General features: G+C 37.4%; 1 protein-coding gene across 1 annotated transcript in view; it reads left to right on the top strand.

Moving 5' to 3' along the window:
• The window catches only part of Sema3a (semaphorin 3A), a 175,792-nt gene extending 166,212 nt beyond the window's left edge, over nt 1-9,580 (top strand). Inside the window, exons 16-17 of the mRNA XM_055612906.1 lie at nt 7,055-7,197; nt 8,528-9,580. Coding sequence (XP_055468881.1) covers nt 7,055-7,197; nt 8,528-8,983 — 599 coding nt within the window. The 3' untranslated portion in view covers nt 8,984-9,580. The remainder of the gene's footprint in view (nt 1-7,054; nt 7,198-8,527) is intronic.
• The last annotated feature ends 3,873 nt before the right edge of the window (nt 9,581-13,453 follow it).

The raw sequence follows: 13,453 nt of genomic DNA, 5'->3' as shown, positions 1-13,453 counted from the left end.
ACAATTTTAAAAAGAAGGTTGAAAACAATGAGGGGATGAGCGAGAGGGTGAAGCAGTCGATTGCATCTTCAGTGTTTTCTGTGCTTTCCAACATTTTTGCAGGTGGTTGATGAAGAAAAGTCAAAACATATAATGCATGTTTTATTGCCTCCTAATCATCATGTTTAGAATGTTTATGCAACATCTATAAAGCATAAGCTGAAATAAATATAAATATGACAACATCATAGCATCTGACTTTCGAAGAGTAGTGGTGTTAGCCTGAGGCCACACATGAAAGTTCTAGTACCAAATGAGAAGTTTGTAATGGTATACAGATCCTCTTCCAGGGAGCTTAACAAAAACGCCTGAACACAATGGAGATTTAGACTTTGCATTTCTGGCTGATGCAGCAGAATCAAGCTAACAACACAAAATAGGAGAATCTGTAACCAAAGAAATGCAATAGGGCATCTTGCATGCTGATTGTGATTGATGGTTATCGAGGCAGGAAGTTTGCTTTCACTGGTTACTAGCTAGATGCTTCACTCTGTTTGGAGAAAGGGGAGAAAGAAATGGTCAATTCAATAGACAAAGAGGCCTTAAGGTATTGGCAACAATAGTTATAAAAACAAACTAACAAAAGGCTCCAAGGCCAAGAACCAATGTAACCAAGTGCTGTTTTGACACTTAGGTACTAAAGGCCTGACTCTTAATATGCTTCTTAAAGAGAATCATTACACATTACTAAGTTGAACTAAAAGCAATATGAGTACCTGTTAAAAGGTACATAGTTTTGTGAGACTTAACTATGAAAGAACCAGATGAGCTGCTTTTATAAATATAAGGAACTATCTGTTATTATGATGATTATTTTTTTCTTGCTACTTGAGGAAGTTTTGATATTACTGGAAAAGACTAACTGAATTGGTTTCCCAGCACTATTGGGACTATTGGGGTTAATTGCAAAAACAGTTCAGATAGTGATTTTTTTTTTGGATTAAATGCTATCAAATGGAATATTCTGGTTTTTTTTTATTAATTACACTTTATTCATTTTGTATCCCCCCATAAACCCCTCCCTCCTCCCCTCCCGATCCCACCCTCCCTCCCCTTTCTGCATGCATGCCACTCCCCAAGTCCACTGATAGGGGAGGTTCTCCTCTCCTTTCTGATCTTAGTCTATCAGTTCTCATCAAAATTGGCTGCATTGTCCTCTAACGTGGCCTGGTAAGGCTGCTCCCCCCTCACGGGGAGGTGATCAAAGAGCAGGCCAATCAGATTATGTCAGAGGCAGTCCCTCTTCCCATTACTATGTAACCCACTTGGACACTGAACTGCCATGGGCTACACCTGTGCAAGGGTTCCAGGTAATCTCCACAAATAGTCCTTGGTTGGAGTATGAGTCTCTGGGAAGTTCCCTGTGTCCAAATTATCTTGTTCTGTTGCTCTCCTTGTGGAGTTCCCGTCCCCTCCAGCTCTTACTATTTCCCACTTCTTACATAAAATTCCATTCATTCTGCCCATCAGTTGGCCATCAGGCTCAGCATCTGCTTTGACAGTCTATACTGCAGAGGCTTTCAGAGGCCCTCTGTGGCAGGTTTCAAGGTTGTTTCCTCTTTTCTTCTGGCTTTCAGAGGCCCTCTGTAGCAGGTTCTGAGGTTGTTTCCTATTTTCTTTTTCTTCTGATGTCCATCCTCTTTGCCTTTCAGGATGGGGATTGAACATTTTAGTTAGGGTCCTCTCTTTTGCTTAGTTTGTTTAGATGTACAGATATAGTGGGTTTATTCTATGTTGTATGTTTATATGAGTGAGTATATACCATGCATGTCTTTTTGCTTCTGGGACAACTCACTCAGGATGATCCTTTCCAGGTCCCACCATTTACCTGCAAATTTCATGATTTCTTTATTTTTCATTGCTGAGAAATACTCCATTGTATAGATGTACCACAGTTTCTGCATCTATTCTTCAGTTGAGGGGCATCTGGGTTGTTTCCAGCTTCTGGCTATTACAAATAAAGCTGCTACAAACATGGTTGAGCAAATGTCCTTTTTGTGTACTTGCGCCTCTTTTGGGTATATGCCTAGGAGTGGTATGGCTGGATCTTGAGGAAGCGCTATTCCTAGTTGTCTGAGAAAGTGCCAGATTGATTTCCAGAGTGGTTGTACAAGTTTACATTCCCACCAGCAGTGGAGAAGGGTTCCCCTTTCTCCACAACCTCTCCAGCATGTGTTGTCCCTTGAGTTTTTCATCTTGGCCATTCTGATGGGTGTAAGGTGAAATCTCAGGGTTGTTTTGATTTGCATTTCCCTAATGGCTAATGAGGTTGAGCATTTCTTTAAGTGCTTCTCTGCCATTCGATATTCCTCTACAGAGAATTCTCTCTTTAGCTCTGTTCCCCATTTTTTAAGTGGATTACTTGGTTTGTTGCTTTTCAGCCTGTTTAGTTCTTTATATATATTGGATATGAGTCCTCTGTCAGATAAAGGGTTGGTGATGATTCTTTCCCAATCTGTAGGCAGTCGCTTTGTTTTAATGACGGTGTCCTTTGCTTTACAGAAGCTTTTCAATTTCATGAGGTCCCATTTATTGATTGTTGCTCTTAGAGCCTGTGCTGTTGGTGTTCTGTTCAGGAAGTTTTCTCCTGTACCAATGAGTTCGAGGGTATTCCCCACTTTTTTTTCTAGCCGATTTAATGTGTCTGGTTTTATGTTGAGATCTTTGATCCACTTGGACTTCAGTTTTGTGCAGGGTGATAAGTATGGATCTATTTTCATTTTTCTACATGTAGACATCCAGTTGGACCAGCACCATTTGTTGAAGATGCTATCTTTTTTCCATTGTATGGTTTTGGCATCTTTGTCAAAAATCAGGTGTCCGTAAGTGTGTGGGTTTATTTCTGGGTCTTCTGTTCGATTCCATTGATCCACCATTCTGTTTCTATGCCAGTACCATGCAGTTTTTATAACTGTTGCTCTATAGTATAGCTTGAGATCAGGGATGGAGATACCTCCAGAAGATCTTTTATTGTAGAGGATTGTTTTAGCAATTCTCAGTTTCTTGTTATTCCATACAAAGTTGAGAATTTTTCTTTCCAGGTCTGTAAAGAATTGTGTTGGCAATTTGATGGGAATTGCATTAAATCTGTAGTTTGCTTTTGGTAAGACGGCCATTTTTACTATGTTAATCCTGCCAAGCCATGAGCATGGGAGATCTTTCCATCTTCTCATATCTTCCTCTAATTCTTTCTTCAGAGACTTGAAATTTTTTTCATACAAGTCTTTGACTTGCTTGGTTAGGGTTACACCAAGGTACTTTATGTCATTTGTGGCTATTGTGAATGGTGTTGTTTCTCTAATTTCTTTCTCAGCCCTTTTGTCTTTTGTATACAGGAGTGCTACTGATTTTTTTGAGTTAATTTTGTATCTGGCCACTTTGCTGAAGGTGTTTATCAGCTGTAGGAGTTCCCTGGTAGAGTTTTTGGGGTCACTCATGTATACTATCATATCATCTGCAAATAGTGATAATTTGACTTCTTCCTTTCCCATCTGTATTCCCTTGATCTCCTTCAACTGTCTTATTGCTCTAGCAAGGACTTCCAGCACTATGTTGAAGAGATATGGAGAGAGTGGGCAGCCTTGTCTTGTTCCTGATTTCAGTGGGATTCCTTTAAGTTTCTCTCCGTTCAGTTTGATGTTGGCTATAGGCTTGCTGTATATCGCCTTTACTATGTTTAGATATGTGCCTTGTATCCCTGATCTCTCCAGTACTTTAAACATGAATGGATGTTGGATTTTGTCAAATGCTTTTTCAGCATCTAGGGAGATTATCATGTGTTTTTTTTTTCTTTCAGTTTGTTAATATGGTGGATCACATTGATGGATTTCCGTATATTGAACCACCCCTGCATACCTGGGATGAAGCCTACTTGGTCATAGTGGATAATATCTTTGATGTGTTCTTGGATTCGGTTTGCAAATATTTTGTTAAGTATTTTTGCATCAATGTTCATAAGGGAGATTGGCCTGAAATTCTCTTTCTTTGTTGAGTCTTTGTGAGGTTTAGGTACCAAGGTGACTGTGGCTTCATAGAATGAGTTTGGTAATGTTTCTTCTGTTTCTATTTTGTGGAATAGTTTGAAGAGAATTGGAGTTAGCTCTTCTTTGAAGGTCTGGTAGAATTCTGCGCTGAAGCCATCTGGTCCTGGGCTTTTTTTGGATGGGAGACTTTTGATGACTGCTTCTATTTCTTTGGGGGATATAGGACTATTTAATTGATTTACCTGGTCCTGATTCAGCTTTGGTGAGTCAAATCGATCAAGAAAATTGTCCATTTCATTTAAATTTTCAAATTTTGTTGAGTATAGACTTTTGAAGTAAGTCCTAATGATTGTTTGGATTTCCTCAGTGTCTGTAGTTATGTCCCCCTTTTCATTTCTGATTTTGTTGATTTGGGTGGTGTCTCTCTGCCTTTTAGTTAGCTTGGCTAAGGGTTTGTCGATCTTGTTGATTTTCTCAAAGAACCAGCTCTTGGTTTCATTGATTCTTTGAATTGTTTTATTTGTTTCTAATTGATTAATTTCAGCCCTGAGTTTGATTATTTCCAGCCGTCTACTCCTTTTTGGTGTGTCTGCTTCTTCTTTTTCTAGGGTTTTTAAGTGGGCCATTAAGTTGCTTGAATGAGCTGTCTCAAATTTCTTCTTGAGGACACTTAGTGCTATAAACTTTCCTCTTAGCACTGCTTTCATTGTGTCCCACAAGTTTGGGTATGTTGTGTCTTCATTTTCATTGAGTTCTAGGAAGACTTTAATTTCTTTCTTTATTTCTTCCCTGACCCAGCTGTCATTTAGTAACAAGTTGTTCAGTTTCCATGTGTGTGTAGGCTTTTTGCTGTTTCTGTTGTTGTTGAAGTCCAGCTTTATTCCATGGTGATCAGACAGGATACAAGAGATTATTTTGATGAGTTCTTTAAGAATTTTGTATGTTGTGTTTTAATGCTATTAGACCTATTTTGTTTTTTATTTTATGCACATGAGTATTTTGTCTGCATGTACATATGTGTAGTACCCAAAGAGGCTAGAACACAACCTGAGATCACCCAGTTCAGTCAGTTTTTAGCTGCTATTTGGATGCCAAACCTGGGGTCTTCTGCAGGAGTAGCAAGGGCTCTTAACTGATGGCCATCTCTCCAATCCATAGACTATCCGCTTATAAAAAAGAACTCTTCTGTTATTCGAGTCATATTAGTCTTCTTAGAGATGTGTTAGCAAAAACAAATTCTAGAGTTCTACTGATAAATCCTTCCTCATTATAGATTCCAACATAAGAGGATTTGGCCTAGAGGACATGACTATACAGAAAAATTTAGTGGGATTTTTCTGCTGCTGCGATGTCACATAGGTTGTAATTTAAGCACTGAGATACAATGAACAATATCTTCCCAGCTGTTCAAGGATTTCTCGATCAAGCAAGTTTACACTGTAGAATTATTAACAAAAATATATTTGATATAAACACTATGGAGTTCCATGGCAAAACATTCTCATTATTCAAAGCAGGTTGTGAAACTCACATCCCGCAGGTTCTGCTGCTCATAGCAGTTCTCCTCTATCCAAGGAACAGATGTCTAAGAGAACATCACTGAGACATGTAGAGGGAGAAGACTGTCACAGTCATTATAGAACTTAACGTTCACATATACATACACATGTGAAGAAGCCAAATAATTTGACATAGAATCAGTTCATTGTTGCCATTTCTTTTCACTGTAAATTGCATCTTTACTATTTTCGGGCTATTGATATTTACCAAGAACAGACAGATATGTCCCGGTTTCATAAGAGTTCTTCCCTGATTTATAAGGAGGTCATGAAGAGGCTAAGGCATGTAGACTGGTGGTGTGGTAGAAGTCTGCAGTATGTCGAGAGTTGGGCAGTGGAAAGCAGAGGCTACAGCAGAGACTGGAATAGAAGTAGTTTTCAAAGGCTTTTAACCTAGCATAAGCAAATCGTATTGCTTATGACAGACAAAAGTACTAAGTTGATTAAGACAAGAGTAAAACTGTCAAAGTGATGGCGAAGAGGAGGGGAAACATTTTTAAAATTAAACTCCAGGCTGCATTTGAAGGAGAGAGCAGAAAATTTTCATCTGTCTACACTGTCAGCTCTCTGTGCATGTGAAAATATATTTATTATTTTCTAAATTAATTTAATGAGTTCCAGATTGTCCAGGATGTCATAATGGAAACAGGATTACACAAGATAATACAGAGTTTTGTTCTCTCGCTGAGTTTTACCTAGCCTCTCTGTGTCATACTTTTGATCTGAGCTGTGTTTCAGTTACCACATTGAAGGAGGTTACATAAAGGGTAAAATAATAGAAACTTAATCAGGAAACAGATTTTTGTATTGCTGCATTTTATTATGTGTTCTTGCCATGGTCCATAGCCTAACTCTGGAAAATAACAAAGGGTATGTCATTTTAAAATAAGGACAATTGAAACCATATTGCATTGTAATTACGTGAGTTTCTCCTGAGCCATCCCAAACATTTCACACCAGTTGGTCTTCAGGACAAACTTGTGACTTATTTAGGGGTTATTCGTGGGGAGTAGAAACATCCTGAATTCCACCTTCTGTGAAATTGCTAGATAAATATTGGTAGGTAAATTTAATTTCACAGATGAAAGCCAAATAAAAGAGACAATCTAACTTCTCAGAAATCACTTCTTTTTCCAAAAGTTCAGTCTGGGAACCTTTCTGCTAGAAAAAGAGGTAACAAACTGGCTCCATGTATCAGGGCAGCAAAGTATAAAGATGCAAGATTATGGTGACATGAGCAGATCTGTCCATGTGATGTTACTTGCTTGTAGTTGAATCTCTGCATATAAAACCCAAAACAAAATGACTAATCCATTGAGGCAATTATTTGCACTCTGAAAACCTTGAGTTTTAATCTTTTCTATCTTTAATCAATGTGAATTTGGCTCCTAAGTAGGCAACAATTTATCTTCTGAATTTCCAAATAAATATTTTAGAAAACTGAAGTTACTAACATTTTCTCGTATTGGCTAGATAATCACCATGGGCACAGCCTTGAAGAGAGAATCATCTATGGAGTAGAAAATAGTAGCACGTTCTTGGAATGCAGTCCAAAGTCCCAGAGAGCATTGGTATATTGGCAGTTTCAGAAGAGAAATGAAGATCGAAAAGAAGAGGTACAGTATTTCAGTTGTCTGAATTATTTACAGCCGATATGTCTGTTGGCACACCAGTACTGTGGACTTAGAGGAAGGAAAAATACCGATTACTCCAACACACTACTGAACCAAACAATAGCTATTTAGACAAGAACTCAGCATGGGCTGGTTCTATAGCAGGCTACACATGAGAAACAAATGTAAGTTGGTAAACATTCCTGCCCAAAATATATACTTTGGGCATATATTTTATAGTCATTATTTCTTGCCATCGTTAGTTATAAAGCACTGTGTGCTTTTTAAAAAAAATCAAGTTTCCCTAGTATTTTTAGGGTTTGCTACTGAATTCTGCTGTACCTTTCTTCTTCCACAAATGAGAAGTTGGGATAGAATTGAGCATTTGATTGAGTATGAAGAAATTGAATCCTAACATCACTTTTGGTATTATCTATTAAAACAGCCCCAGAAAGAGTGTCTCAATAGATACAATTCCCCCTACACTGGTAACAACTTACATAGAGAAGAAAATCACACAGGCAGCTCCAAGTTTTTAAAAACTATTTATAAGTATTAAACAAAGGTAACCAGAATGTTTCATTCACTTGTAAATTTTATAAAATGTGTTATGTACAGATAATTTGACAAATGCAATATGAATACAAAAGAAAAACAACCTGTTAAGATTTTTTTCTGACATATCAAGGAGTTTTAAACTGTGGAATTTATACTAGAAAAAAATGTAAACTTGTTTTACATATTGCTGGGTTATGCTTTCTGAGTTTCCTATTACAAACCCTACTTAAAGAAAAAGTGAGACTGGATATATTTCAGAGTGTATCCTCATATTATGTCGCGTTCAGGACTTTGTGAACTGATAAATAATTCACTAAACCTAAAATATATGATTTAATATTTTTTGTTTGCTCAAACGGTAATATTTCGTTTTGTTCTTTACAAATCATATTATGAATTTATTTTAATACATTGTTTTCTAGATTTACATTCTTCTAGTTTCTATTTCATTACCTAATATTGACTTTGTGTCATATTTTTACACTTGCTTTCTAATTCAAGTGTATATTTTTCTTTGGCTATCCTGAGTATTTTAAATGATTGTAAGACATTCTATATAAAAACAGTGGTATTGTGGCAATTTTTAAATGGATCTGAAAGCAATTGACAGACTCTGTAGGTCTTTCCCCAGCATATGCTTTTTTTTTAATTTTAACTTAAAAATGTTAAATTCTATAACCCTACCTCAAAAAACATCAAATTTCTTCTAAACAAGAGTGGCAGATCTTGCATTTCTATTAAATCTGCATGCCTTACCCTGCCTTTTCCTTGCTAGGTCAGAGTGGGTGATCACATCATCAGGACAGAACAAGGGCTCCTGCTCCGAAGTCTGCAAAAGAAGGATTCAGGCAATTACCTGTGTCACGCTGTAGAGCACGGATTCATGCAAACCCTTCTCAAGGTGACCCTGGAAGTCATCGACACCGAACATTTGGAAGAGCTGCTTCATAAGGATGATGACGGAGACGGCTCTAAGACCAAAGAAGTGTCCAACAGCATGACACCCAGCCAGAAGGTCTGGTACAGAGACTTCATGCAGCTCCTCAACCACCCCAACCTAAACACGATGGATGAGTTCTGTGAACAAGTGTGGAAAAGGGACCGAAAGCACCGCCGGCAGAGGCCAGGGCACTCTCAAGGGAACAGCAACAAGTGGAAGCACATGCAGGAGAGCAAGAAAGGTAGAAACCGGAGGACCCACGAATTTGAGAGGGCACCCAGAAGTGTCTGAGCCGCGCTGTCTCCCAAAACCTCAAACAAGTACAAACTTGCTTAGATAATAACTGGAAAAAAAATGCAATACACATGAACATTTTCACGGCACTGTGCGGATGTTTACAATGATGGGAAGTTCAACTGGGTTCCACCGATTTAAATTAAGTCCATGAGGAACTTTCCCAAAAGGCTTTCTTCAGATTATCAACACCTGACAGAGATCTCAGGTGAACCAGCGTAGATACTCAAGCCAGTGGACTTACTGTTTCTTCTGAGGGTTCTTTTGCTTTCTTCTTTGCCTGAGAAATTAAAAAAAAAAAAAAGTCACTTGCCGTATTGCCATTGAAAGGAGAAAAACTGCATCAGCAAAGCCATTTTACTGAAGCGAGGGTTGAAAATGAACTGCATGGATTTAGTACGCAGACGAATATTCCAAAACGTGATTGGATTCAAGGATGTTTTGTCTACCAGAGCTAGTGTTTGTATGTACCAGAGGAGTTAAATAAGGAAAATGAAACTGAGTGAAATAGTCTGTGGAAATGTAAAAACAGGAACCACCCATCATCCAGAAGAGCAATGGAACACACTGATCTACTACTGACGTCTTCTTTCAGCTTTGATCTAAAGATGTATTTTATTAAAACTATAATTTAAATGTACAATGACAAATATGCAGTAAAAGGTAGCTGTTTTCTAAGCTAGAGTAGGTTTTTGTCTTGCAGTTATGCTATATAATTTGTTTTAAAATTCCAACTGTGTGCTGCTTTTTTTCACATTTTTTTTCAGTTCTGTAAGAGTTAGTATATTACTTTAGTTACATTACTCATCGTTAACTGTTAATTATTGACTCCAAGATATGAGTTATGTTTTTCCCTTTGAGGAAGTCAAACAGAAAGTATCACCCCTACTTTTAAAGGTATTATCTAAGTTAACTCTGACTTGCATAATGCTTTTAGCCAACCAAAAATTTAAGACAGCACAAAAGAGAACATTCATTAGATGCATTCTGAAGGATCAAGAAGAAAAATAAATAAATAAATAAATAAATAAATAAAAGAACTGTGTACCTCATGAAAATAACATTGTCTTAACATAGTATTAATAAAATGTCTCTTCATTCTGTGCTTGAATATTTTGCATGATCACTAAGACATGGGACTCTCCTGATTCCACATTCCTTTAGGGATTCTGCTATCATTCATGTGATTTCTGAAAGAGAGAGAGAGATCAGTGACATTCAGAACGTGGTTTACCAACAAAATGACACATTTCTAAACCATTTCTTTCTGGATCAGCTAAATTTGTCTCCACCCTATAAAATTTAATTATTTGCATAAAGAACTTCAATGTTTTCATCTCAATGAGAGTGAATTGATAAACCGTTTTCAGATCACACACCTCATTTAGGAAATGCAAATCTCTTTGTTTAATGAGCAAAGTATAACACAAAATAATTCAGAAAATACCTCATTTGTTGGTTGAAGATGATTTCCTGAGAATCACTGAGTTAAAAAACGGTTAAGACTTTCCGCATTATAAAACATTTCATTGGCACTACACTCAAACACTTCAAGAACCCCTCCTTAGGTCTTCCATCATGCACAGAAATGCAAAGGATGCATCTTCTTGCTAATTAATGAAGTGTCATTGATATTTTAACTCTAGTTGTCTCAGGATTCTAATTAACTCAGCATTCATTTCTCACCTTAACTACACAAAATTGTTGTTCCCTCTCTACTGAAATATGTCACAGATGGAAGCTTCTGTTTCAGTTTTAATTATTATTTAAATAAACAATTTGTTGATACATCTTTCAATAGCCTAAGATTTTTCTACATCCAATTTTAGGCTCCTTTACTACCCTGGTGTTGTTTTTGGAAGTACATCCTCAAAGGCAAGCTGAGTTGATGAATTATTTGAAGATCAAACTTCTGAACAGAGAGTAGTGTCAGAAATATTAAGTCAAAGAAAGATGTGTGCTCCAAATAAGCCATCCTCTCATTTTCATAGGGTCTAAACTGTCCAAAAATTTGATGGTGTGTTTCATTCTAAATTTGCAGCTGAAACAAGTTCATTTGCAATTGCAGAACTCTCCCATTTTTTTTCTAGCACTTAACAATAAAAGACCTAAATGAATGAAGATTGTATGATAACTTCATGGATGCCTTCCAAAATCTGAATGCATTTTGTTTAGCACTATGAAATAGCAATAGAAAAAAAAAAACATTTAGGTTATGATTAAAAGTGTTACAAACAAACAAATATATTGACATGTCTTGGTCAATCATCACATCTAAGTTTTCAAAGAAAGTTATTGATGTAACTTGCAAATAAATAAATCTCGTGACAGTCATCAGCTGCCAGTGTATATTAAGAGAGGGCAGTTTGCACGAAAAGGAATGAATGTCCCATTTACTAATTAATTTAGATGGACTTTGGCATATGCATGCATCATCAGAGGTGAGACCTGCCCAAGAAATGCATGTGACTTTAAGCAAAGTACCACAGCAGTCTTAAGATACTTTCAAAATGAAAAGAAAAGACACATCACAATGGAAAGATCAGGCCCCACTGATAGCAATTGTAGAGTATCAATGCATGCAGATGCACAGTTACTGCTTCTTTTATGTATGATTTAGTGATTTATAATGCTATGTGTTCAATATTTTTGCTACCTACACGTTAGGCAAAGAGGTGTGAATAAGTTTGAAAAGGTTAGGAAGAACATTGTAAAATACAAGCTTCTATAAATGTTCCATTTCGCTGTGTTCGGCGTCATCCTTGAGTGCAAGATTCCCCATACAGGTGACAAGGTGGCTTATGTACTACTTGAGGGCAGAGAGTGTGTGCCCCACCATGAGCATGCTTTTTGCCAGGTCGTAAATGTTCCATATCTGTACTTATCATTGCATTTCAGATGGCATCTAGAAAACTGGAGAGAAAATGTAATGGTATTGCTGCTGTAAATTATTCCTTTTTAGCATGTATTCAGTTGCTAAATATACATTTCTTCAAAATATCTGAATTCAGATGTCTTTACTGTTCCCTGTAGCATATGGTATTGAGGAACGTAAGCCTCGAAACTTTCGAGAACCAGAGTCAGGGAGCCACGTAATTAGCTAACAGATGTCTTCATTGTAGTAATGTGTAAACTGTATACTATATTTATAGTGATGATGTGAATTTCTGTGCCCTTTAAGTTAAACACTGTTCTCTTTATGTCATACCTGGAAAGAAAACACGGGGATGAAAGTCATAATTGCAGATCATTACAGATGCCAGACAACAGGCATAGGGCAAGCCTGTCCTGAAGCTCTTGGGAAAGCATTGTGTCTATGTGGATTTATTAGTGTAATGTTTTCAAGCCTTTCTCTTAGGGGTTGCTTTTTTAAATGCAATTTTGATTTACTGAAAGCCTTTCAGGGCTTTTGGCTTCAAAGACACATTTGACAAACATGACTTAACACTATCATGTAAAAACAAGATAGCTATAGACTAGTCGAATGCCAAAGAATCCATGCTTTTCATTTTAACTTGGTAATAATTATTTAAGGTCAATGTTAATGTTTGCAGTATCTCTCTCCTTAAGGAAAAAAAAAACCATTATTTTCAAAAGTAAGCAAATCCTATTATTTTGTTTTATTTTTAAAACTTCCCTATACTAGTTAATTAAGGAATCACACATTTGTACATTAACAGTTAAAGACAAACCCAAAATCAAAAAGAGAAGGTTGATGCAGAAATGGGTTTTCTTATAACTGGTCAACTATCCTGATCAACCTAACCAAAGAAAAATCTTACTTGTTCATGTCAAACGCTCAATGGCACAGACCCAGGCACAAATAAAACCAAACCAAAGTGGGATGATTTTAAGTTAAGATATTGGGAGCCAGATGGGACAGCACTGTCCTGTAATCTCAAAAAAGAGGAGAAGGCAAGAGGATGGGGACTTGGAAGCCCACCAGGGCTAACTAATGCACCACCACGTCAAAGAAACAACCAAACTACTAAAATGGAAACAAAGAATATCTTTGAGACACTTTGTCCCCTAAAACTAGACTTCTCCCTGTTCACATCTTGTGGACAGGTCATGACTGTGAACTTGTGAGGGGTTGTGATGCTGAGAAGAGGCGTGGCCCTACTTTCACAGCGCAAGTTGTCATTGCCACATGTGAGAAGGCATTTTCTCTTACAGCTAGCCTTGGACCACAGCCATAAAGCCCCCTTAAAACCGTGCACTGCTTACGCTTTGCCTAGTGCACTTACCACCGTGGTGTGATTTACCTGCTACGCACATATAACTGAAAGCTCCTTGAAGGAAAGGGCTTTGCTATGTTTGTGACGTGGTGTCTTGGAGCTCAGGCTGCCCTTGAATTCACTATGTAGCCGAGAGGATGATCTTGAACTGGATCAGCCTGACTCCACCTTCTGGGTGCTCCAGTTACAGACATGCGTCACCACAGCTAGCAGGATTTGTGTCCAGTTG

The sequence above is a fragment of the Psammomys obesus genome, unplaced genomic scaffold (assembly GCF_907164565.1).
Source record: "Psammomys obesus unplaced genomic scaffold, mPsaObe1.curated_primary_1811, whole genome shotgun sequence".
Lineage (NCBI taxonomy): Eukaryota > Metazoa > Chordata > Mammalia > Rodentia > Muridae > Psammomys > Psammomys obesus.
This window is presented reverse-complemented; position numbering and strand designations above follow the sequence as displayed.